General features: G+C 37.9%; 1 protein-coding gene across 2 annotated transcripts in view; it reads left to right on the top strand.

Annotated features, from left to right (window-relative positions):
* Positions 1-24,295, top strand: part of Nup133 (nuclear pore complex protein Nup133) — a 53,244-nt gene that overhangs the window by 25,776 nt on the left and 3,173 nt on the right. For both annotated transcript variants that reach the window (XM_071675782.1, XM_071675781.1), the window contains exons 9-19: positions 1,796-1,969; positions 3,150-3,303; positions 4,898-5,060; positions 7,173-7,394; positions 8,138-8,292; positions 12,602-12,722; positions 13,610-13,825; positions 15,633-15,822; positions 20,916-21,049; positions 21,344-21,556; positions 23,731-23,931. In XM_071675782.1, the coding sequence (XP_071531883.1) occupies positions 1,796-1,969; positions 3,150-3,303; positions 4,898-5,060; positions 7,173-7,394; positions 8,138-8,292; positions 12,602-12,722; positions 13,610-13,825; positions 15,633-15,822; positions 20,916-21,049; positions 21,344-21,556; positions 23,731-23,931 (1,943 nt within the window). The remainder of the gene's footprint in view (positions 1-1,795; positions 1,970-3,149; positions 3,304-4,897; positions 5,061-7,172; positions 7,395-8,137; positions 8,293-12,601; positions 12,723-13,609; positions 13,826-15,632; positions 15,823-20,915; positions 21,050-21,343; positions 21,557-23,730; positions 23,932-24,295) is intronic.

Below are 24,295 nucleotides of genomic sequence, written 5' to 3'. Positions count from 1 at the left end.
TTACCTCACACCACATATTGTCCTCAAGCATCTCATTTCCAGCACATCAACCCTCCTGCGCACAACTCTATCCATAGCCCATGCCTTGCAACCATACAACATTGTTGGAACCACTATTCCTTCAAACATACCCACCTTTGCTTTCTGAGATAATGTTCTCGACTTCCACACACCTTTCAAGACTCCCAGAAATTTTGCCCCCTCTCCCACCCTGTGATTCACTTCCGCTTCCATGGTTCCATCCGCTGCCAGATCCACTCCCAGATATCTAAAACAGATGTATATTATACATAAGTGATTCTTACACCTTGGTTAGGTAGCGTCAGAAACAGACAGATTACACTGTCATTAGCAAACATCCACTCTTTAGCTGTCATGTGCACTGCACCTAAAACAGCCAACTCTCCACATCAAAACCCTGCAGACCATTCCAAAGTTGAACATGACCACTTCCCAATTTTCAGTTTAGCCTGTAAACAGCACATTGCCATCCATATATCACACTGATCCAATTCACCTTACCCTGTGTGCGCTCCTTATGCTCCAGAATGTTCCTAATTGATACCTCAAAGCTTCTTTCATTCCTTCCTTCTCTGGCCTGCATCTCCCCATGCACCACTACTTTTTTTCTTTTCTTTTTTTTAAGGCTTCAGTCATGGACAAAAGTCCACATCAAGGCCAGTCCGTAATTATGATATAGATAGAATTATGAAATGGAAAAAGAAAAGACGAATTTTGGAGGAAGTGAAAGACCTGTCTTTTGAAATGTGCCAGGTCATAGTTATTGGGAAAGACAGTAGAAGGTGGAGAGTTCCAAAGCTTTGATATGCATGTAGGGTAAGAAACAGGTATCATAGTGACCCACCCTTGAGTTGCCAATGGCCCCACAATAATCATGTGATACAGCAGCGTACTGAGTATTGCATGGTCTAGCTAGTGGTGTGGGCACACAAGTAGCCAGCTCTCAGGAGCAAAAACCAAAGTAATACCTGTAGAAGAAGGAAAGCGAACAAACATTGGTATTTCTTCACCCACCCTCTCCATATATCCGAACTATTTCAGGACAGCCTGGTCAGCTCTTTCAGTCACACTGTACATAGTGTCATTCTATACATGATCAAACCTCCTTACACCACTCAGCCCTCAGGCTTATCTTATTTGTTTCTTTGCATTCATGGCCCAAGACTTGCATGGATACTGAATTGTTGGAACTACCGTACCTTTTACCCTCCCAGTGCTTGAATATATTTTTGATTGTGGAGGATTTCATGGTTGTGCACCAGTGACAAATATTTGTCTTCTTTTTTACTGTCATTAAACAAATAAGTGTTCGATGAAAAGGGTGAGGATATTTCTTTATTTATTATAACTTGAATGAGAGGAACAGGGAAAGAAATCATTATCTAGGTCTCTCTCATCATTGTGGTGACAGTGGAGGAGATTTGGATTACTTTTGTAATGAAAATATGACTGAACATTACCTTTGGATCCAGAAATTGCAGGCAAAGGTATGCTACTCTGTACTCTCTCTGATTCACCCTTGAGCATCATTAGCGGAAAAAAAATTGAATTTATTGAGTGTCATTCCAAATAGGCAGTTTTCCAAGCCATGTTCACTTGAACCCATAACATCCAAATTTTTTTTGTATCTTAAACATTTGAGGTTTTTGTACCCTTACACACGTTATTATCCTTACATAGTAACAGATAAAAAGCATAACAGTAAACTTTGCATTGTAATAACCACAAATTGATACTTCTCCACTGCTGTCTAAACTTACATCTCTTCTCTCAGCTACAATGGATACAAGTGGAAACACTCCTCCTCTAGCAGTGAGCAACTTCTCAGTTTTAAAGCATTCTGAATACTACCAAGAATCTGCAGAAAATGTTCTTCTGGCTCAACGCTTCTTGCTTTGCGTTAACACAGCATATATCTACAACAAGAATACTGTCCTGTGTGTATCAGGTAAGCCCTGGAATGTGTTTTTGAATAGATATTACAAATTTAAGATGAATATCTCTGTAGGCCTTGTGGTTGGTATAAAGGCATGGGTATGAAATTGAATGCCTTAATTGCCAGAGTATGTATCTGATGGATGTTTTGGAAATAAAATCCTGGAGAACAATATGTGTGGTGTGAGGTTGATTGTGAAATGTATGTCATTGTAAGAGAGATATGTGATAGTATACTACAGTTGACTGAGTTGATGATTTGTGCTGAAATATTACAGGTTCATAGAGGGAATGAGGGTAGAAGGACTGACTAAGTGGATGTTTGTGTCAGAAGTGGAAGGAGGAAGGGGGAGACCAAGAAAGAGGTGAAAGGATGGATTGAAAGAGTTTATGGTGTGTTGGGCCTAAACATTCATGAGGATAAGAAGCATGCATGGGATAGAATGAATTGGACTGATTTGGTACACAGGGATGGGGCTGTGAATTAGCCAATAAGTAGTCTGGGGAGCTTGGCTATGGATGGTAGGCTTTGGTTTCAGTGCATTGTACATAACAGGCAATGAGCTGATATTCAGACGTAAGTTGGTTGTTTACCTGTTCCTGATATTTCCATGCTAAGTTGGGAGAAGCAATTGTGTATAAAAACTCATTGAACGATCTGGAAGCAGTATTTCGGGTGATTTTTTTTAAGGCCTTCTTTTCTTGTTAGTATCTTTAGAGGGCTTGTATAGTAGGTCTTTATATGACTGTTGTTGTTTTGCTCTTTCGTCATGATGAATCTTTAGGAACAAGTCAGCTTTTGAACAGAGCAAGTTTAAAGTGAGAAAAATAAATAAAAAGTTTCAGTGTGGGGAACACCAATTTTTCCACCAGCTGTATCCCCCACATTGCTACTTTTGCTTCCACTTCTCACACATAAATCCAGACTGTTCCTATTGATGCTTTCACAGTGGAAGAGCAAAGTGTCAGCAACTTCCATATACACCTCTACAAACTCCATACCGAGTGCTGGCAAGAAACTAAGGGCCCATAACCAAGTGATAAAAAGAATTATTTCCATATATATATATATATATATATATATATATATATATATATATATATATATATATATATATATGTGTGTGTGTGTGTGTTTGTTAGTCCTTTCACCATGATGTGTGATGTTTAAGACACTTCCTGCCTTTTAACAGCGGTAGGTGAGGGTGATAGTGGTGACCGCGTGGAGTTCTCCGGTGCAGGAGACAGCATTCTTGGGGTGGGCCGTTCACAAGGGATTCCTCTATTTTTCTCAGCAAACCATGGAATAGTCTCCATAACTCCCAACCAGCATCTCAACCAGTCTGGGTAAGTGAACTGTGAGTCATTAATGATGCATGCATTCCTGGGATCATAGGTATTCAGATATTTGGCAGTCTTTAACCTTGTACCAACTACAGGTACACCACCGATTTTCCGGCACTCATGGTTCTAAAGCTTTGTGGAATTAACCATTTTGCTGGACCAACTGTAGTCAGGTGATGATAATTCATCAACACACCTCTAACCCACTAATTATACATCTCTCATGTGTCTAAAGTAGACCATGGACTGCTAGAAATTTAGATTAAACAAATATTAAATGTAATTTAAATAGATAAATGAAATACATTATACACTGCTCAGGACTGAGGTGCTCGTCAGCTAGGAGTTTTGCAAATTCGTCCTCGAAATCAGTAGCTCCTTCATGGTTTGTAGACTGCTTTTTTCCACACACCTTATTCATGGAAATTCCATGACGCTTCTTGAATCTTTGAATCCATCCTTCACTATACTCATGCTCATGTTGTAATTTAAGTTCTTTATGGAACAACTTAACCTGGTCCATTATCATGCTACCTGACAAGTCCACTCCATCACTTTGACGCTGTCAAAACCATTCCATCACACAATCGTGCTCAGTACTCTTACCATCTTTCATAGTTTTCTAATCATCATTTGCTTCTTGGAATCGCTGTCTGCATAGAATTTCAATATTTTCTCCCTTTGCTTCTTTATATCATAAATGGTTGATGAACCAATACTGTAGATGTCACACAGCTTATGCACTGAAATGCCACGGTCCATTTTTTTTCAACTTCAACTTTATCTTGGTTTGACACCACGACTGACTCTCTCATATGTCTTAGAAGCCATAGCTAGGGTTAAATTTCTGCAAAATAAGCTAAGAATCTCACAGAATTGTGGTATCACCATCAACTAGTGCAGTGTAAAGAATGTAAATAAGCGTGCCCTTCACACAACGCCATCTATGGCAACCCAGTAAACTAGTTTGGTGGCTGTGGTAATTTCAAGTTCCTTCACGTAATTTTGTCCAAATTAAAGGAGGTGCCGAACCATTAGTTGCTGGAAAATTGATGGTGTATGTGTACATAATCTGTTTATGTAGTGGATCACAGTAATGAGTGTGATCTAAATTATCCTGATAACTACAAGGAAAAATGAAACATGATAAGTCTCAAGTTCACTTTCATGTATAATCACTTCATCAAGGGAGATACATGAATTTGATAGAAGACGTAGAACAGTCAGTATATATCATACTGGAGAGGTGGAGCTAAAACACCATTGGTACACAATTTTTTCCAGTTTGTGATGTTTGGGTCTTGCACCATGTCTTCTCGTACTCCTCTGATTTCCTCAATTGTTTGTGTACTGTAGTTATCTTAGTTCTCATTTTTTTTTTTATGATTTGACAAGGTTTTGATCCTTTCCAATAGTTTTAAACAAGTATACAGTAAATGTTTACAAATTGCAAACATTTAGATCTTGCATTTAAACCAACCATTTGACTCCCCGTGTAATGTTCTTTATTATTTCAGACAGTCATATTCCAACTTTAATGCCATTTTTGCTACCAGATTATTGTTATTAAAAGTTGATTATTCATCACATCCATCAGTGTTTTGATGAATGAAAGTGTGGCTGAAGATTCAACAAGGCTGTGTGAAGCACTGAACATCAGCAGTATGGGTCTTGAGGCAATTACTGCAAGCCAAGACTACACCACCAAACTCCAGGCAGCCTTTCTACACTTCAACAAGAATAATATTCCCCAGGCACAGGTAATTTTTCAGATGATTGTATATCCAAACAGATTTTGTAATTCATCACATATCTGTCATGCTTTCTTACCTGTATCCTTTAATAAGTTTAAAAACGGTGCTCATTCTCTCATGGTGTTCTTTTCACTCCCTTTTATTTTCTAAAGTTGACATGCATCTTATTCTCTCATGGTGTTCTTTTCACTTCCTTTTATTTTGTAAAGTTGACATGCAGTCCTCAAGGCCATTAGCATCTGACCTGGCAGTAGCAGCGGTATTTGCAACCAATAGAATGGAAATAGAATAAACTAGAGTTCTCTTGGGAAAGAGGTCCATGTTGCACAGTGTTTTACTTTTCAGAATTCATCTTATGACAGCTGCTTCATGTTGCAATTAGGGAGCTAGTTATCTTCATAACCTGGTTTGAGAAATGTGCGATCCTTTTTGGAAGGATTAGTACTGTGCAGTAATTTTTGTGGTATTGTTTTTATCGTTATTTGTTCAGGTTTTCTTGGCACTAAATAATGTAGTAGCGTTCACCTGGTCATTTGTTTAAAGTTTCTGGGTACCAGATTATGCTGTGGTATTATTCACTTGATTGTTTAAATTTTTTAGCCAACAAATTACACTGTGGTAATGACCACCTGTAAAAAGGACAAACTGGAAACCTTCATTTTTGCTAGTTACCTCTCATGGAGGAACCATAGAATGTTGGTCAAATTAGGCCCTGAAATACACCACACTTTAAGCAAAGCATAGTCATTTTTCAGTGAAAGCATCACCTTATAAAGGAGAAACTAACATTCAGTAGACCAGTGTATAACATAAAAGAAGTATTTATATTTTCATGCTGGTTCACTGTTTTTTTTTGCATAGTGTGACACCACCTAGAACAATTGAAGAACAGTTTCACTTGATCACATCCACTCTCTAGCCATTATATATAGTGCACCAAAACCAGAGCCCTCATCCACAGCCAAGCCACAGAAACATTTCTTTGGTTTTTCCAACTGTTTCGTATGCCCTGCTCAGCCTATTGACAGCATTTATCCCCTTGATAGTACATTCTTCTAGTTCAGTCAATCCAGTGCTTAACATTCACCCTTCTGTATGTACAGGCCTCAATAACTCAAAACTTCTGTCATGTCCCTCCATTTCCTTCTCTGTCTCTCCTTCCTCCCTCCACTTCTGACACAACGCCCTTACAGTCATTCTTTCTTTGCTCATTTTTTCATTATGTCCAGATCATTTTAGCATATGCATTCAGTTCTCTGTCATACTCAGTTTACCACCATATCTTCCTAATGGCGGAGCATCAGCAATCTGCTGCAGTGTGCCTCAGGCTATCTTGGGAGAGGGATGTTCTTTCTCTACTCCTCCTGGCTGCCATATCATTTTGGGAATTTTCCTTCTGGGCACTGTATTCCTTCCACCTGTGCTTCAAAATGGTTGGCCCTTACCTTTCTGAGGAGGAGCCCGAATTCTCCCCTGGAAGCAAGAATATGTGGGTACATATGATATTTCTGGGCACACTGGGTGCTTTTTGCAACACCTCATTCAGGAGATCAAGACCTTGTGGACTCAAAACATGAACCTAGAATACTTTAGGAACTTTGCCAGTTCCATGCCCAGACATCTGCAGATGGTAATCAAGGCCAAATGACAGATGACAAATTACAGAAACGATAGAGTGACATCGCCTTTGAAAATGTATGGGGAGGCAGACAAGGTTTTTTGTGGACACTGTACTTTTGATAACTTTTTCTCTTCCTACACTTGGAAGCTTTGGAACTCTCTGCCATCTCATGTTTTTCACAATAACTTTGACCCAACATGTTTTTAAAAGTCAGGCTTTTCTTTTCCTCCAAAATTTGTAGATAACTTCCCTTGTCTCTTCTTTTTCCTTTTCATAATCTCTATATTTCAATTAAGGCCTAACCTTGATGTGGACTTTAGTCCATGACTGGAGCTTCCAATGTATGGAAAGAGAGAGAGAGAGAGAGAGAGAGAGAGAGAGAGAGAGAGAGAGAGAGAGAGACCCTTGACAGACCTACCTTCACTTGGAGCCACTCGCCTTCTTTTCCTGCTTGCACATACCTGTTGCTCTCCACGAATTTTTCTTTATTTTTTCAGGCTCTTCTGGATGAGCTTTTCCCTGGATCAGACAACACTAATCTAGATGCCACAGTGATTCAACTGTCTACCAACCTTCTGGATGACTCACCAGCCACTGATCCACGGTGGGCTGAAAGCAATCAAGCTGGAGGGGCAGGAGCTCCCATGTCACTCATTATACAAAATCAGCTGAGAGACAAGACTACGGCTCATCAATATTACATAAATTTTTTGCACCAGGTAAGTAAGTGTTTTCTCAAGCACCCTGTGACTTTGGAGATGAAGAATATTTTACTTCATATATGATATACTATCCCTGGAGATAGGGGAGAAAGAATACTTCCCATGTATTCCCTGCGTGTCGTACAAGGCGACTAAAAGGGGAGGGAGCGGGGGCTGGAAATCCTCCCCTCTCAGTTTTAATTTTCCAGAAGAAGAAACAGAGAAGGGGGCCAAGTGAGGATTTCCCTCAAAGGCTCAGTCCTCTGTTCTTAACACTACCTCGCTGGTGTGGGAAATGTCAAATAGTACAAAAAGATAAGGTATACTGCAGCCTTCTGTCCTGCTGGGTAAATTTTGAAAGACATTTCCACAGCAATGTTCATTGCCAATCACTCCACACTCTTCCGTATAAATGTCCTTTCGACACATGTACCTAATCATTCTGTTCTTGAGTTTGCTTCTTCCTCATTCCTCTCCATACTCATGTTGCTATTATATGCTTCACCTGTATACTTTATAAGTACTTCGTTTTACTTTCAGTCACTGCATAGGCCCAAATCATATCAGTACTATATTCATTTTTTTATCACCTGTTCCATCTTGTACCCTTGTACTGATGTCTGATTTACTCTTAGTACATTCTGAAACCTTTCATCCCCTTCCCCTTGAGCTTAGTTTAACTCAGAGCCAGAACTTCTCGCTTTTCTCATCCTGATTAATCCATGCATATTCAGACATATTTGATTTGTTTATCATTACAGACAGGATTGTGGCAGCGTTTGAGTGTGGGCGTTGTGAATGAGACTCGGATATTGACACGTATTGTGCTTGTAGAACATGGAGAGAGACTAGCCTTTGCAACAGCACTTCGCACCAGACACAGTGATCACCAGCATCTTGTTGATGCTGCCATAAAGTAAGAAGTATAACGTCATTGTTTTTATCTGTTTGTAGACTAGAAGACAATGATAAATTGCATGCTCTTGATTATGAATAAGTTCCTTTCTCCCCCTCCATTTGCTGTGGAGATCTCGTTTGATAGCTAGTGTTATACATAAGAGGATTGTTCTCGGTATTAGTCCATCATACATTATACCATTTGCAGCTTTTGTGTCCTCTGTTATAGTTAAATCTATATCATGATTCAGTGTTTTATTGTAGATGCTAGATTGGTAAGGAACTCTTAGAGGGTGAAGATATTATTAGTAACATTACAAATTATGTTTTACTCCTTGATGTTCTAAACTTACTACTAGAATCAATGTTTAGTGGAATATGTCTTAGGTGTTGCACTGTATTTCCTGAAAAGGTGAATTATCTGTAGTAAAGATCTTAGTTTTAAAGCTGATATTAGCCAGAGGATGAAACTCTAAATTTAAACTTTACTTAATTTTCGTGTGTGATACATGATTGATAAAATGATTAAATTTTTGGGTTCCAGTTATCTTACATAAGGTGTTTTGTGCTTGCATACTAAGCCATATAGAATTGCAAACCTTCAGAATAATATTTAGAGGCTGCTCAATGACAGACATTTACTGCCCGTAGCATAAATTGTCGGTTGCAGAAGGAACAGAAAGTTTTCATTGTTCATCCATGTATTGTACCAAGCATATCTCTAGTGTCTGGAATGCTATTATGCATCTTGGGTCTCTCATCTGCATTATTGTGCATTCTTTAGTGGTAGCTAACCCATGAGGCTTATCTTGTTAGCATTAGGGTGGTGCATCCAGATGTCTTCCATGACTTGGGGAAGATACTGTTTTTATTGTTTGTCATTTGCGGAGAGCCTTTTGAATTGGCCTATCAGAACACCTCCCCCACGTTAAGTAGTGTCATTGACAGCTGTAAATGATCTGATCTTTCAGTCCTGGCAGTATGCTGCAGTCAAAAGCTTTGATAGTTTGCATATGATGTGCATATGTGTAAGTGGAATTTGAGCCTTATTCCAAAACTAGACAACTTCTTAGGCTGCACTGGCAAAGCTACCAGGTATTGTTATTTTTTACTGCAAGCTTTTTGAAGTACTGGATCAAAGCTTGCCTTTTTGTGGTAAGTTTTGTGACCCTGTTTTGCTGCTTCTTGCACCACTTACCCAAGCAAGGGTTGTTCCACAGTAGTACTGTTAGAAATTTCACCTTCCATTGGAATTGTATTTGTGTGTGACTTCTGAAATGGAACATGACACAGTTTGGATATTGTTTTGTTTGTGGATTTGTTATAGCATGGAACATGGCAGCATCATTTACAAACCAAAACAGTATTATCAAGAGATGTCTATGCACATCCTTCACAAAAATCTTAGATGGGTTTAAACTATAGATATGTGGTATAATGTTTGCTTCACCCTTATGCGACATATTTACAGTTTATGAGTTGTCTGCTCAGAGTGTGTGTATATGTATTTGTTAGGATTCGCCAAGATTAATCTTGGCATGGTCTCTTGTCCATAACAGCTTGTGGTCAGGTTTGCCATTACTGGCACAGGGCAGCCCAAGTGTAACTAGCAGTGGGTTTTTGAGGTGGATGTGTGTGCTGTGTAAAATGTGAAGAGCTCAAAGTGTAAATTATCCAGAAAAATATACACAGAAACTTCTCATATAGGTATTAGCAGTTCATATTCCCTTTTGGTATATAGTCTTAGGACAGGGTGAGTCACTTTGCTTGTGCCATAGACAGTTAGTATATTCAGTCTCATTACATTAATACAGACACATTATCCATACTTAAGTTAAAACAGATGTTGTAAATGGTACCAATATGCTTGCAGATATGCATTTTCATGCCTTATGTTATTTACAAAGACACACATCATTGGAGAGATGTCCCTTACGAAATCTCCGATAGCTTCGTTTGGTTCAGGGGAATTTAGAGGATTGTCTTTGTAAACTTTGCCTTTCATTGCTCCCCACAAATAATCATGAGGGAGCATAAGATCTAGCAACCATGGTGGCCAAATGTCTTTTGAAATTATTCTGTCTCTGAACACAGTGCAATAGCTTCATGAAGCCACAAGCTGTATGTGCAGTATCTCCATCATGTTGGAAGTAGCTATGGGCAATTTCATCCTCATTGGAATATCCATGAAAAGTTTTGTGGGGCCTGGATGTGGAAAGGGAGCTGTGGTTTTAGTGCTTTACACATGACAGCTAGAGACTGAGTTTGAACGAATGTGGCCTTTTTTTGTCTTTTCCTATCGCTACCTTGTGAGGTGTGTGTGTGTGTGTGTGTGTATGCTATTTCATGTGTGGTGGGGTGGTGATGGGAATGGATGAAGGCACCAAGTATGAATATGTACATGTGTTTATATGTTATTATGAGTCCACAGGGAAAATGAAACATGATAAGTTCCCACTTATCGTGTTTCATTTTCCCCGTAGACTCATAGGAATATCTTGATCACGCACAAAATTGTGATCCTTTCCAACATGCGTTTATATGTATATGTCTGTGTATGTTTATGTAGGTATGTATATGTGCATGTGTGGGCATTTATGTATGTGCATGTGTATGTGGGTGGGTTGGGCCGTTCTTTTGTCTGCTTCCATGTGCTTCTTCGCTAATGCGGGAGATGGCGATTGAATATAAAAAGAAAAATATATTAGATATCCAATGAAGGGGTAAAGAATCATTTCACAGTAACCTTCTGAGTTGATTGTGTCACCGAAGAATATAGTGCCGATTATCCAATTTCATGACATAGCGCACCGCACACCAACCCTCTGATCATGTAACAGTCCTTTATCTCATGCAGATTGGTCACCAATCAAGCCTGTGACATCCAGAATATCTTGTCCTTTAGCAGTAAGAAAGTTACTAAATCATCAGCAGTATTCAACTAAATTGAAGTTGTCCCTTTCGTGCAATTCATTCACTGTTGTTAATTTGTAGAGATGCAAGTGCACCTGCTTCTTCGGTACTCTGTGTGTGTTGCTATATGAGATACCTGTCTGTTGTGCCAGTTTACTAAAGTACTTTTTCAGGTTTTGTATTATGCAATCCAAAATATCCAACAAGTTCTCCTTTGTTACTACTGCCATTATGTCGGATCTTGGTGCATCCATAATTGATCCAGTTTCACAAAATTTGGCAGTTAACTGCTTCTGCATTGAGATTTGGTGCAGGAGTGTCAGGATACTTTTTGGCAAGCTTATGTTGCACTTCGTCTGTATATTGGCCTTCACTACTTAACACCTGTTTCACCAAAAACACTCAAGCCCTAAGAGATGAAACCATTTTCACATTAAAACATCTTGCACTTTTGTTGAAAGAAACTCTGAAATGACTTTTCATAAGGAAGGAAGGGAAAAGGATTGGAGGTCAGTTATCATATGTCTCAAAAGTCACATAGGCCATTTGTTGCAACAGTACTGTAATACTAAGAATGGAGTGGTTTTACCATTTGTACTATAGGTGCACAGTGACTGTCACACTTTATGTAGTGAAGAATGAATGTCTGTGCCCTGTATATGTAAATTATTGTGTGTATGACATACTTTTTTTATGGTAAGAATATAGGTAGAATGCTCTTAATCCCCTATCCCTTGGGATAGGGGATTAAGAGTACTTCCCACGTATTCTCTGCGTGTCGTAGAAGGCGACTAAAAGGGGAGGGAGCGGGGGGCTGGAAATCCTCCCCTCTCATTTTTTTTTTTTTTTCCAAAAGAAGGAACAGAGGGGGCCAGGTGAGGATATTCCAAAAAAGGCCCAGTCCTCTGTTCTTAACGCTACCTCGCTAACGCGGGAAATGGCGAATAGTTCAAAAGAAAAAAGAAAAAGAATGCTCAGAGTTACAGGAGCATCCTGTAGGTCAGCTGCATGAATGTGAATATTCTTATTTCAAACTTGCTACTCAAAGATGTCAGGATAATCATTATGACTGATCGTGGTGGACCTTTTTAGGGTTATTTTCTACATATTGTTTGGCGGTAGGATATTAAGTGTGTGGATGGCTGTCCAGTAACTATGTAGTAAAAGAGCTTTATTTTCTTTATACAATAGATACTCAATTCATGTTATAAAAGAGATTAATTTTGGACTCATCGCATAACCTCTAAATATTTTTTTTAATGGTGGTGCATATTTTTAAGGGAAGATATGCCAAATGGAAGTTGGGTGCATTGACCTTTCAAAAAATATGTATCCTAATGCTACCCTGCTCTTGTAGGAAATATCTGACACACATAAAAGAAAATATAATTACAGTAAGAATTGTTTAATTTCAGACATGTTCTTACTGAACGAAATGAATCCCCAAAGGGCAAACTGACACATGCTGACCTGTTTTACCGTTGTGTGAGCAAGGTTGAAGACATCATCTGGGGTTTGTTGAGAGCACAGGAAGAAGTGAGTTAAAGTTGCTTGTGACTGGCAAGCAACTATTTTTTGTCATGTTTTTATCTATCCCTCACAGAAGGGCATATTGTGCTGAATATCCTCCAATCAGCCACTGATCACTGTGGGTCATTGATAGATAAGTTATTGTCTCTCTTCAGAAAATTATGTCATATAATGTGCAGCTACAAAATTTCAGAACAATATCAGCATTGTGCCTCTCAAAAATCACACAGTGCAAACAGTAGTTCATGAAAATTGAGTAGCTTGTTTTATTATTAATTTTGGTGATTACATTATGAAGTACTCAAATAAGTGAGGGTTTACATTATGACCAGACTCTACCTCTTTTACATTTATTGAATCACCCATTTGAAATGAAAAGTGCAACAGTTGCAGTGCTTTGGGGGGAAAACAGTATTTCAGAGACTGGAGCCAAAATGGATTGCTGCACTGATGAAGGCTTTTAGTTTTTTAAGATATTTTTTCATATCTACTGATTGAGAGTATTACTGTTGTATTAAGAAGCTTTTCAACTATACAACTCACCCATCTTTCCTATTATAATTTTGATGTATGATAAACCTCATTAGATTAGACTTAAATTATCTGTGAAGTGAATTATTCAGAAAGATTGGAAAAGATAGGTCAAATTTGTATTAATGCCCAGTAGTTGAGACATATTTTGCTTCATCTTACCTTTATCTTTCTGATATGTTTGAATGCATTTCCACATATTCAGGCTTTTGTGTGTAAGTTTTTATGGGGGGCTGTTACCTATAGCTGATCATAGTTATTGTGTATGTAGGCTTATGATCGGGTGCATTTTCTTTTAACACCTTTTACTAGATTAGAATTACAGAACTTCATCAATGAATTATTACTTCTGCATTTCTCAGGTGCTCTCAGCAGATGTGGCACCTCGTGATGCTCCTGCTACAATACACTCTGTAAACACACTGGTTCTGGCCTTGTTGCAAAGTACCAGAATCATATCTAGCAGCATTACAGGCACTGCTAATGATCCACCACTGGAACACATTCCGTGGACTGCTTCTCAAGGGTCGCGAGGAGTGCGGACACTACTGCTAGAGCAGCATGGCACCACTGTCCAGGTATGGATTGTTAAAGATAAGCCCATGAAATATGATGCTTTTTCCTGTTTAAGCATAACTAGATCATGCTGCTTAAACTCAATGACAGTATAGTTATTGTGAATTTTGTGTTTGTGTTAGACTTGGCAGCAACCTGTAGGACATCCCAAAGAATGATACAAGGTACATTTTTTCTGAAATTAATAAGAATAATGCTTCCAGCTTTTATAATACAAAATGAAAGTAAAAAGACTGAAAATGCCTTAATGATACATATATGATCCATGTACAAAATGAGTAAAGTGAATGGAATAAGAGTCATAAAAGATTAGTAACTGAGAATTATCAGTTTTAATGATTATTTGTTTCAAAACTGCTAAACAGATCTTTAGGTAGGACTATAGTGTCTGCGTAGCCAAAGATAGTAAACACTGTTACAAGATATTATCTCATACAGAGAAAAAAGAAATGTTTTCTCATCGTGTTTCTGCCATAGTTCATTCAGGCCAGTTCTTTTTATAAGGGGGTCCCCGACTTACTAAAGTTTGGCCTACAAACACCTGTACTTACAAACAAGCTCAAAGAGCGAAAAACCTGTATTTTACTCCTAGATCAACATACAATCAATTACTCATATTTACAAACTGGAATTATTTGAATGTACATCTTTTTTATTAAATGTTGCTAATATGATGTTCTATTCACTATGTATACTTCAGAATACAATATCTAATACATTATTATAATTAGATATTGGTAGTTATTCAAATTTTATGCATTTTTTATATTTTCCATATTATGAACCCCCTAAAGAATTGAGGTTGTTCAGCTTTAATAATCACCTACCTCTCATATTTCACTTTCATTTTTATGTACATCATTCTGGACTTACTTTCTTACTCTTTCACAGATTCCCACAAGTGTGTAATGTGTTTAGGTGTATATGGAGTGATAGAAGGATACCATACCAAGAATAACTTTAATCATTATAGACTTCCATAAATAACATAAATAGAGAGGATCCATGCCACTAACTTAGGCACAATATACATTCTCCCATATCAATGTGGAGGAAAGCATACTGATTGTTGGTGAATTTTTTCAATGGCATATGATATAAAGATTATCTCTGGGGATAGGGGAAAAAGAATACTTCCCATGTATTCCCTGCATGTCATAGAAGGCAACTAAAAGGGCAGGGGGCTGGAAATTCTCCCCTCCAGTTTTTACTTTTCTAAAAAAAAGGAACAGAGAAGGGGGCCAAGTGAGGATTTTTCCCTCTGAGGCTCAGTCCTCTGTTCTTGACACTACCATGGTAGTACAGGAAATGGCAGATATGTATAAAAAAGAAATGATATAAAGATAGTTTGGGAAGGATATTTTTTTCATTCTCATTGGGCATCTGACTGTCAGAAAGAATGCTTAGTGAAAAGGTTGAGCAGCAACATTAAACAAGATTAGGGACTTTACTATCTTAGCTGGATCAGTTTTCTAATATCTCAGTCACCCTGTTAAGCACCATTGTGGTAAGCAGAGATTACCTATCTCTTGTCTATCTGTTATATTTTACTCCTATCCCATGTACATTGCATGGATCAAGGACATACATGTATCTTTTTTGTAAATCTACTTTGAAGAACTTTGGTCACCATTCTCAGTCCTGCTGGCTTGCAAGAGATTAAGGACACCTAACTCCCTATGGTAGACTTGTTTGCCTCTAGATACAGCCATTGTTTATAGGTAACATGTGATATTTCAGTCTCTAGTTTAGAAAGAAGGTGTTAAAATGAATTAAGTTGTTATTCAACATCATATAATTTGCACCCAGGTGGGCCTAGTGCGTGCTGAGGATGGTGCTACCCGAGCCAAGCTTTATGTACAAATGGTTGATCTTGCTGATGTCATCCTCACTGGCTACCAGCCCCAACTGCGGTCCCTCTCAACAGTCAGTCATGATTCACATCAAGCCCTAGTGCGTTCATATGAGAGGGATCGCTATAACCTTATTCAGCCACTTGGTAAGTTAATTACTTATAGACAACTAAACACAACTTTTACTGAAAATTATTCTTTTGTAAAAGAACTATGAATAGTAATAATTGTGAGCTTAGAGCAAGGATTGTTACCAAGTGCATTTTGTACTTTTCTGAAGAATTTCATATCTGAATGAGATGTGTAGTATTGAACGCTAAACCTGATCAGTTATCTCCTTATTTATTTTCTTACATACCCGCAGCATTTCAGCCTACCCTTTTTTTAATTGATAAATTGTTTAAAGAATGGTTCTACATCTGGAGAGATAGAGGAGAAGGAATATTACCCAATTTATCTTCTGCATATCATAGGAGTGGCCTGAGATAGGCATGAGCAGGAGGCTGGGAATCTTCCCATCCTGTATTGTTACTTTCTAAAAGTAAGAACAAAGGGAGAAGTCGAGTTGTATGATAATTCCCATTCTGACAGGGAAGTACCTTATGCTGAATCCTCTCCAAATGTTTCTTCACATTCTTACACACTTGTACCCTTCATTTTCACATACTCCTGGCTTTTCCATCTCGACTTTGATCACTCCCTTGCTGATCTTTTCTGATCTCGTACATGTACAACTTTGGTCAGTCCTACCAGATCACTTCATCTACTTTCCCACATTTCCATGGTAAAGATTTTGATAGTTGCTTCTAGCTTTTTCTCCCTAAGTTTCATAAATTTTGACTTGCAATTCTTACAGTGTTCCAAACCCAAATAGTTGATAAAATTTACTTTCACTTAACTCATTCACTGTTTTCATTTGCTGTTTAAAACTCTCAGTGTTTAAACCACCATGGTCATACTGTGCAAGTCACCATATTCCTACTTTTTTCTTTTCAAGGCTGCTAAATATTGTCCTCCCAAAAGGAACAGTAGGGTGTCATCAGAATGCCTCAGATTATGACAGTCAGTTACTTAGTGAGGAGGTGTGGCTTGAAAGACAAAGAAATTTTGAAAATATTGAAAGAATCTAGCACTGGTGTTACAAGTACCTTTGATAATGTAGCCAAGGTTAGTGTTGATGATTCAGATGTTTATAAGTCCTCTTCATGAAGCGAAAGTAATGATTTCTAGGTAATCCTTACACTGCTTTATGCCTCATATGAGGAATCACCATGGGTTGCTTTTTATCTCATTTGAGGTTTAATGGCCTATGCACTCCTTTGAATTCCCAGTTGATGTTAAATTCTTATATCTTATCCATAGATGTCATTATTAACCAAAGAACACAATCGGAAAAAAATTTACTCATCACAGTAACCAATAGATTGTCAAAGAGCATAATTTTATCATTAGGGCAGGAAGCCAGATTTATACGCTAATTTTTCAGTGATTTTTACACTAAAGGAAACAATTTCTTTGTTGTAGCAGAATATAGGTGTTGTTTTTCAGTTATGCTTGTAATAAAAATTCTGTATGTGTAAATATTATGTAAATAATGTTTAAAGTATATGTGAAGCAATACTTATGGAAAACATCCATAATCTTTGTTTACTTACGTAGATAAGGAGCATTCCTGCTGCCGACCAGGGCCCTCTCCCTTTTACATGGCTCCCTCTGATACCTATATATAGGGAAGTATATTACATTTTTTGATGGATTTTCTTCAGACATATATGAATTTGAGATATTTTGTGGGCGTTTTTTTTAGCACTGGATGTGTCATTTTGGATAAATTATGCAGCTAAAGAGTAAATGATAAAGAAAAAGTGTGCAGATTCATAGACTGGTTGCCACTTCATTCACTATTTTGGACTCTCAAGACCCGAAGACTGTAAGATGTATGGAACTAGGTAAAATCAATTAGAATAAACACACCAAGTGTTAAACATGTAATCCAGAAAATACAAATAAGAAAAATATAAATTTTGACTGTCAAACTATGAAGATAATGATGAGTTGAGTTAAGTACCTGGGCTTATCCAGAGACCATACCATCCCATGGTGGCTTGTCAGGAGCCCAGCCAGGGTGGAACCAGCCTCCTCAGAACAGTTAGTTGTATTATATTGTCCATCATTATCTCCCTTTCCAAAACTCCTTCTCAGTTATCACCAGAGTTATGAGGCAAGTAAGCATGAAACAGAAGTTGGCTGTAAACATTTATTATCGTTTAGTAATTTTTTTTGACTGACATGACATGGGCAAAACATGCCCAGATAAAAGGCCATTTTAGGTGAAAGGAATAAAGAGAAAGAATAAAGCAGAATTTAATTAGGGCTCCACAGGTGTCTGTAGACCTGACTTTTAAAGGTAGAAAGGTTAATGAATAGGCAGAGATGAAAGGAGAATGAGAGTTTCACAGTATATCTGTTTGAGGAGGAAGGAGGTGTCACAAAAGTCAGTCCTTGGGTGGCTGATCCCTGCACAGAAACTATGGGAAGCAACACCTAGATGTATATCTCAGGTCCAAGCCTTAGGAGTGACACAGTGAGACAGTTCACGAAAACAGTGACCAAAATAATTCATAGAAGAGAGAGAGAGAGCAGCAGTATTGCACCATACATAAAAGAGGTGATACCAGGAGATTTAATGAAGCAGAAGGCTTTGGTTCTACTCTGGTTGATAGAGAAGGGGAGAATGATCTAACCATCCTAGAGATGTGAATAGCATTCCATCCTAGGTGAACAGAACCCCTGTAAATATGAAGTAATTGCATACAAAAATTATAATTACAGGATTTTAACAACAAAACCAGTTTTGGAGAAGCAAATGATTGTGATATTGATTATGTAAGGTTTTCAGGTAAATCGGGGGATTCAGTCATGTTCGTCATGCTAATGTTATTACAGTGTTGAATTGTTGTGTTCTGAAATTGAACAGGGGAAACAAGTGACTCTTGGATAGAGACATAGGAAGAAATAATGTTTTAGTACAATTAGGTTTGACTAGATTATTGCTTCCCTTTTCTGAGATATTGCACAGGTCTGAATTAGAGAGAGGAAGTGTGTCTAGTATGAGGAGCAGAACAAGTACAAGGAGGAGGAGGAAATGGAAAGGGATTTGGTGTGTTAAGTGGAATCATCAGCAAAAGAGTGAATATAGTTAGAGGTAGAAGAGACAGTATCATCTATAAAGAGAAGAAAGAGAGTAAGCAATAGATGGAATCCTGAGGAACAGCACTTTAGGTGGGATAGGAAGGGAGAGTTACTTTATCACCAACAGCTACAGTGGAATGGCCAAAGAGGAAATTATGCTTTAGTGGTAATGTTGGTATTATTTAGTGTAGTGTATTTGACTTTATAGGGCAATGACTTATGAACACATATGTAGAAAGGCAGATAGGACAAAGAATATCACGCACTGATTTTATTGTAAACATTACACAGTAGCTATATCACACCAGCTGTTTATAATTTGGTGTATACAAAATGATAGAGCAATCATTTGTAAACAAATTCATGAAAAAAGAGACCAAAATCAGTATCACCAGCTGATTGATAGTATGAACATTCATTCGTTAATGGCAACATGTATCTCAACAACTCACTTCATAATGGTGAAGTTTAGTATATAAAAACCACTCCAAAAATAGCATCATAAACATGTATGCACTAGCAGTAGCACTCACCTCAACAAACTTATTTTGCAGAGCTTTTACAGTATTTACTGTTATAGAACAATGATTTACAAACGAATTCATTTAAAAAAGAGCATATAAGACAAGTACTGCCATCACTAATTGATCCTCACATACATTAAAGCACCAACAGTAGCATGTATCACAATACTCACTTTATAATCGTGAAATTATGATGTATATTATTTGGTGCATACAATGTTACAGGGCAATCATTTGCAAACAAATTATGTTAAAAAACACTAGTGTAAGACCAAAAACAACATCACAGAAATTCATTATTTTAATAAACACTTATAAAGTAGCTGAGAGTGTGAATTTGAGGATGTGTTTCTGCCCTGTACCTGGAAAAGATGCATCTCAATAAACTGGCATCATAATGGTTAATTTGTTTGAACATTTACTTTTTGGTGAATACATTATTAAAGAGCAATGATTTATGATCAAATGTAAGAAAAATTAGATATATAACAGCTATCATAAACATTATTCATGACAGCTAGAGACTGAGTGTGAATGAATGTGGCCTTTTTTGTCTTTGTCTTTTTTCTAGTTCTACCTCGCATATGCAGGGGGAGGGGGGAGTGCCATTTCATGTGGCTGGGTGGTGATGGGAATGGATGAAGGCATCAAGTATGAATATGTATGTGTGTATATATGTATATGTTTGTGTATGTATATGTAGGTAAACGATGAAATGTATAGGTATGTATATGTGCGTGTGTGAGCATTTATGTGTATAGATGTGTATGTGGGTGGGTTGGGCCATTCTTTCATCTGTTTCTTCACGTTACCTCGCTAACGTGGGAGACAGCGACTAAGCATAATGATAAAAAGAAGAAACATTTACATGCCAGCTATGGGATTGGGTGTTTTGCTAGATGGTTCCTCACATTTTCTCCTGAGCCCAAGTATGTCGTTTATTCATCTGACTGAAAACTTACTCATTATTTCATCTTTATACATGTATTATGAGCTTTATATATATATAAAGCTGGGGGGCTGGAAATCCTCCCCTCTCGTTTTTTTTTTTTTTTTTTTTTTTTTTTTTTTTTTTCCAAAAGAAGGAACAGAGAAGAGGTCCAGGTGAGGATATTCCCTCAAAGGCCCAGTCCTCTGTTCTTAACGCTACCTCGCTATCGCGGGAAATAGCGAATAGTATGAAAAAAAAAAAAAAATATATATATATATATATATATATATATATATATATATATATATATATATATATTTTTTTTTTACATTCCTAATTCTATGCACTTATACTGAAAATGTCTTTTATAATAAACCAAAACATAGCTGAACACAATAGATTGAAAATGCAGCTCTTATGACAACGAATGGGATAATAGTGACCCCTCTGATCCAGACATGTTTCAGTAACATACACTCAAGCAGACTGTATCTTTTTTCCAACTATTACTCCCTTATTTTTGGTGAATATATATAGTACGCCTCTATATTTTTTATCAACTGCTCTAAATGACTTATTTTACATTCCTTAGTACAAGGCGAACAGTATGACCAAGCAGTGGGCCTGGCTGAGAAGTACTGTGACTTCCGAACACTAGTGGAAGTGTGTGACCGTACTGACAACCAAGAGAGATTGGGTCAGTACATGACCCAGTTTGGGTCAGAGGTAAGGAAGCTAGATAAGGAAAAGTATAACTATGTATGTTTAAAGGTATATTAGCTCATGATGTAGAGTAGTTGTGCATGTGAGCAATGATTAATGAATTTGTGATGACCATGTTGTCTAAAGGTTTTGCATGGGCCATCTTAAAATATGATAAGGAATCAATCTTAGAACTGAAAGATATAATGTTGATGTTTGTTAACTTACAGTAGGCTCTGGCTTTTGAAAGTATAGAAAAAAATAAGATTTACAGATGTAAAAATTATTTATCAAGAAATTAATCCTATTCTATTTCAGGGCTTTTCAGACTTTGTGTTTCGGTGGTACCTTGAAACTGGTAAACGCGGTCGCTTGTTGAGTCATGGTACACAAGGTGACCTATCACGTTTCCTACAAGATTACACATCTTTGGCTTGGCTGCACCACATTCAGACCAGAGATTTCTCTGCTGCACACTCAACATTACGCCAGTTAGCTGTTGAAGAGATGGCTTACCTCAGTCGGAAAAAGGTACTGTCAGAATTAGTCATCAGATTTTGATAAGGCTTCTGATGATAGTAATTCAGCACTTCACCCATCTTGAGATCTTGTCTGTCCATGCTTTTTAGCTCATGCAGTATGTTGGGCATATTTAGTTAAATCTGTTACAGAACAGAAATGAGCTCAAATTTCTTTAGGTATCCTTCAAAAACATTTCATTGTACATACTTAGCTATGGCAACTGGAATTGTGAAAGGAGAAGTGTTGAAAGCCTTGCTTAAGATGAAATGTGGGAAGGAAGCAGGAAAGGAGGGTATTACAGTTGATTTTCTTAAGAAAGTGGGTGATGTTATGTTTCAGTCTTTTAAGGGATGAATGCAGGACAGTTGAGAAGTATCTTTTTTGTGGTTGTTCCATCTTGGGTGTTAAGGGTTCTGTAATCAGAAAGATAAGAAAGTACAAGAAAGTACTACTCAGGTATGTCTGAGGAGTTGCAGTTTCAGATGAATTTATGTCTGATGGAGTGGAGTTTAAGACTGGGTTAGAGGGGTTGTTGCTTTGTGCTGAAGTCTTTATATTATGAGTTTAGTTACTTTCATGTTTATTGATTGAGGGGGATCTGTGACAATATGCCTCTGAAGTTTGAGGATGGAGGAGACTTTTTATTTCTGCTTGGGGGTTGATGGTTGGTTATGAAGTGGTTTGAGTGGGAGGGGTGTAGTGTGTTGCAAATGATGGGTGGCGAGCATGTTGAGATGGTATTACACTGGAAGAAGTTTTATTCATTGTTCAGGTGTTGAATGTTTGTGGTTCATAAGCAGCCATTGATTGTTATGAATGCTTTTGTTTTGAAAGGATGGGTTACCAGTAGGTAGGTAGTAGTTGGTAAGCAGCCTACAACCAGGGAGGTATATTACCAGTACTACCTGCCAGGGTATAAGGAGGGTTCGTGATAGGTGCGGAGTGATCCAGCATTTCATTGGTTGTCAAATTACTCTCCTCTGACCCAGGAGCTGTGTTATCTTTCTGCCTCACCCACAAGTGGACTACTGGCATTCTGTCCACAAACATACTGTCTCTCCCTGTCACACATAACACTTGACAATACTGATGAATTCACACAGCTCATTCCTCGTAACTTGATTTTACTGCAGTGAGCGCTTTGTGTTAGCCCTGCCTTTTGGGAAAATGGTAGGAGCAATAGATAGAAGTAGTGGGTAGGACCATTTAGTTCAGAGCATTAGGTAGAAACATTAGGTAGAATGGTTGATGAGAATGTTAGGCAGGAGTATTAGGTAGAAGTAGTCAATAGGAACATTACGTAAGAGCCTCTGCAAACACTGCACAGAACGTGCCCTCTATCAGTAGCCTGTTAAGGTTGAGGCTCTAAAGGCTAAGAAGTGGCACTGGAATTCACTAGTTATGGAGACTCGGTTGCCATGACCACCCCCTTGAGGGTGTACCAGAAGGGAACAGGCATCAGATATATAGATAGATTGATAGATAGGTTACCAGTAAGGTGAGGCATACTTTTGGGTGATGTTGAATTATTTGTAATGGATGCTGAGTTAGTTTTTGTTTTTTCTTTATCTTCCTAATGTCATTGAGTGTTTTGAAGGCATTAGCTTGTTTATGTGAAGGGATGAATGTTATGTGTATGTCATATAATATTTAATATACTTTGTGTTTTTTTTAAGTAGGGATGGTTGATCATCCAGGGTTATTTGGGGGAGCAGGTTGGATTCATATATGTCAAGGGTTATGAGTGGGATGTTGGATGTCTTTTGGGATGCCGATATTCTGTTTTGAGTAGGTTGGTGTTTCAGTTTTTAATGTAAAGCTGCATATTTGTTTCTGTTTTTGCAATAATTGGGTAATATGTTGTAATTGAGGTCATCTGCTTACAATACAAGAGGACTTTCACACTTTAGTTTTCAGCAGGCAATGGGAGGTCATGTAGGAAGAAATTGAAGAGGTTTGGAAAAAGAACTGCACCCTAAGGTACTCCATTGTGGAGCTTGAGGATTTTTGAGGTGAAGCCTTTGTAGGTGACTGGCTTGATGGTCATCTATGAAGGTGGCTTTTGTTTTTATCATTGGAATAGTGGTCTTGAATGTCTTTGGTGTGCAAATATGTCAGGCATGTGTAATGAATGTATTTATTTGCAGAGAATGTTAATATCTGTCTTTACTCATACTTTGCAGACTCTCCTGAGTTTAAGCAAGTTGTGTCATCTGGCAGCCAGCAGTCCAGGGGCAAGAGAAGCAAGTGTAGAAGAAGATGATACAATGGGCTTAGAGGAAGAACTCATCCTTTATCAAGAGCAGCTACCAGAACCAGTTCTTACTGCTCACTCGCTTGATCCTGATACTATGAGGGTTCTATCACCCACTGAACTAGTTCACGTAAGCCTGACAATCCTCTCTGTCTCTCTCTGTGTCTGTACTGTCTGCTTTCATGATTGCTGCTGGCCTTTCCATCTTTGTATGTGAGGATTAATTGTCTTAATCAATAAAAAGATATCTTTATGGATAACCTTTGTATTTGTCCATATCTTTGTATCATGCTTACCTCTTCTTCACAGTTCATCAACCTATATTCATAGATCCTCTCCACCCACAGCAAACATAACTCTGACAAAATGTATGCATGCCGAAATGACCCAACAAGGACAGGGTGACCATCCGTCCAACCCATTAAACTCCACCCTACTAGACATTTGCCCAAATGAAACTGCCTTCCCCAAATAGATTGTCATCTATGCTGGGA

This window comes from Panulirus ornatus, chromosome 21 (genome assembly GCF_036320965.1).
Source record: "Panulirus ornatus isolate Po-2019 chromosome 21, ASM3632096v1, whole genome shotgun sequence".
NCBI classification, from domain to species: Eukaryota; Metazoa; Arthropoda; class Malacostraca; order Decapoda; family Palinuridae; genus Panulirus; species Panulirus ornatus.
The sequence above is the reverse complement of the archived record's forward strand: the minus strand, read 5'-3'. Positions and strand labels throughout refer to the sequence as shown.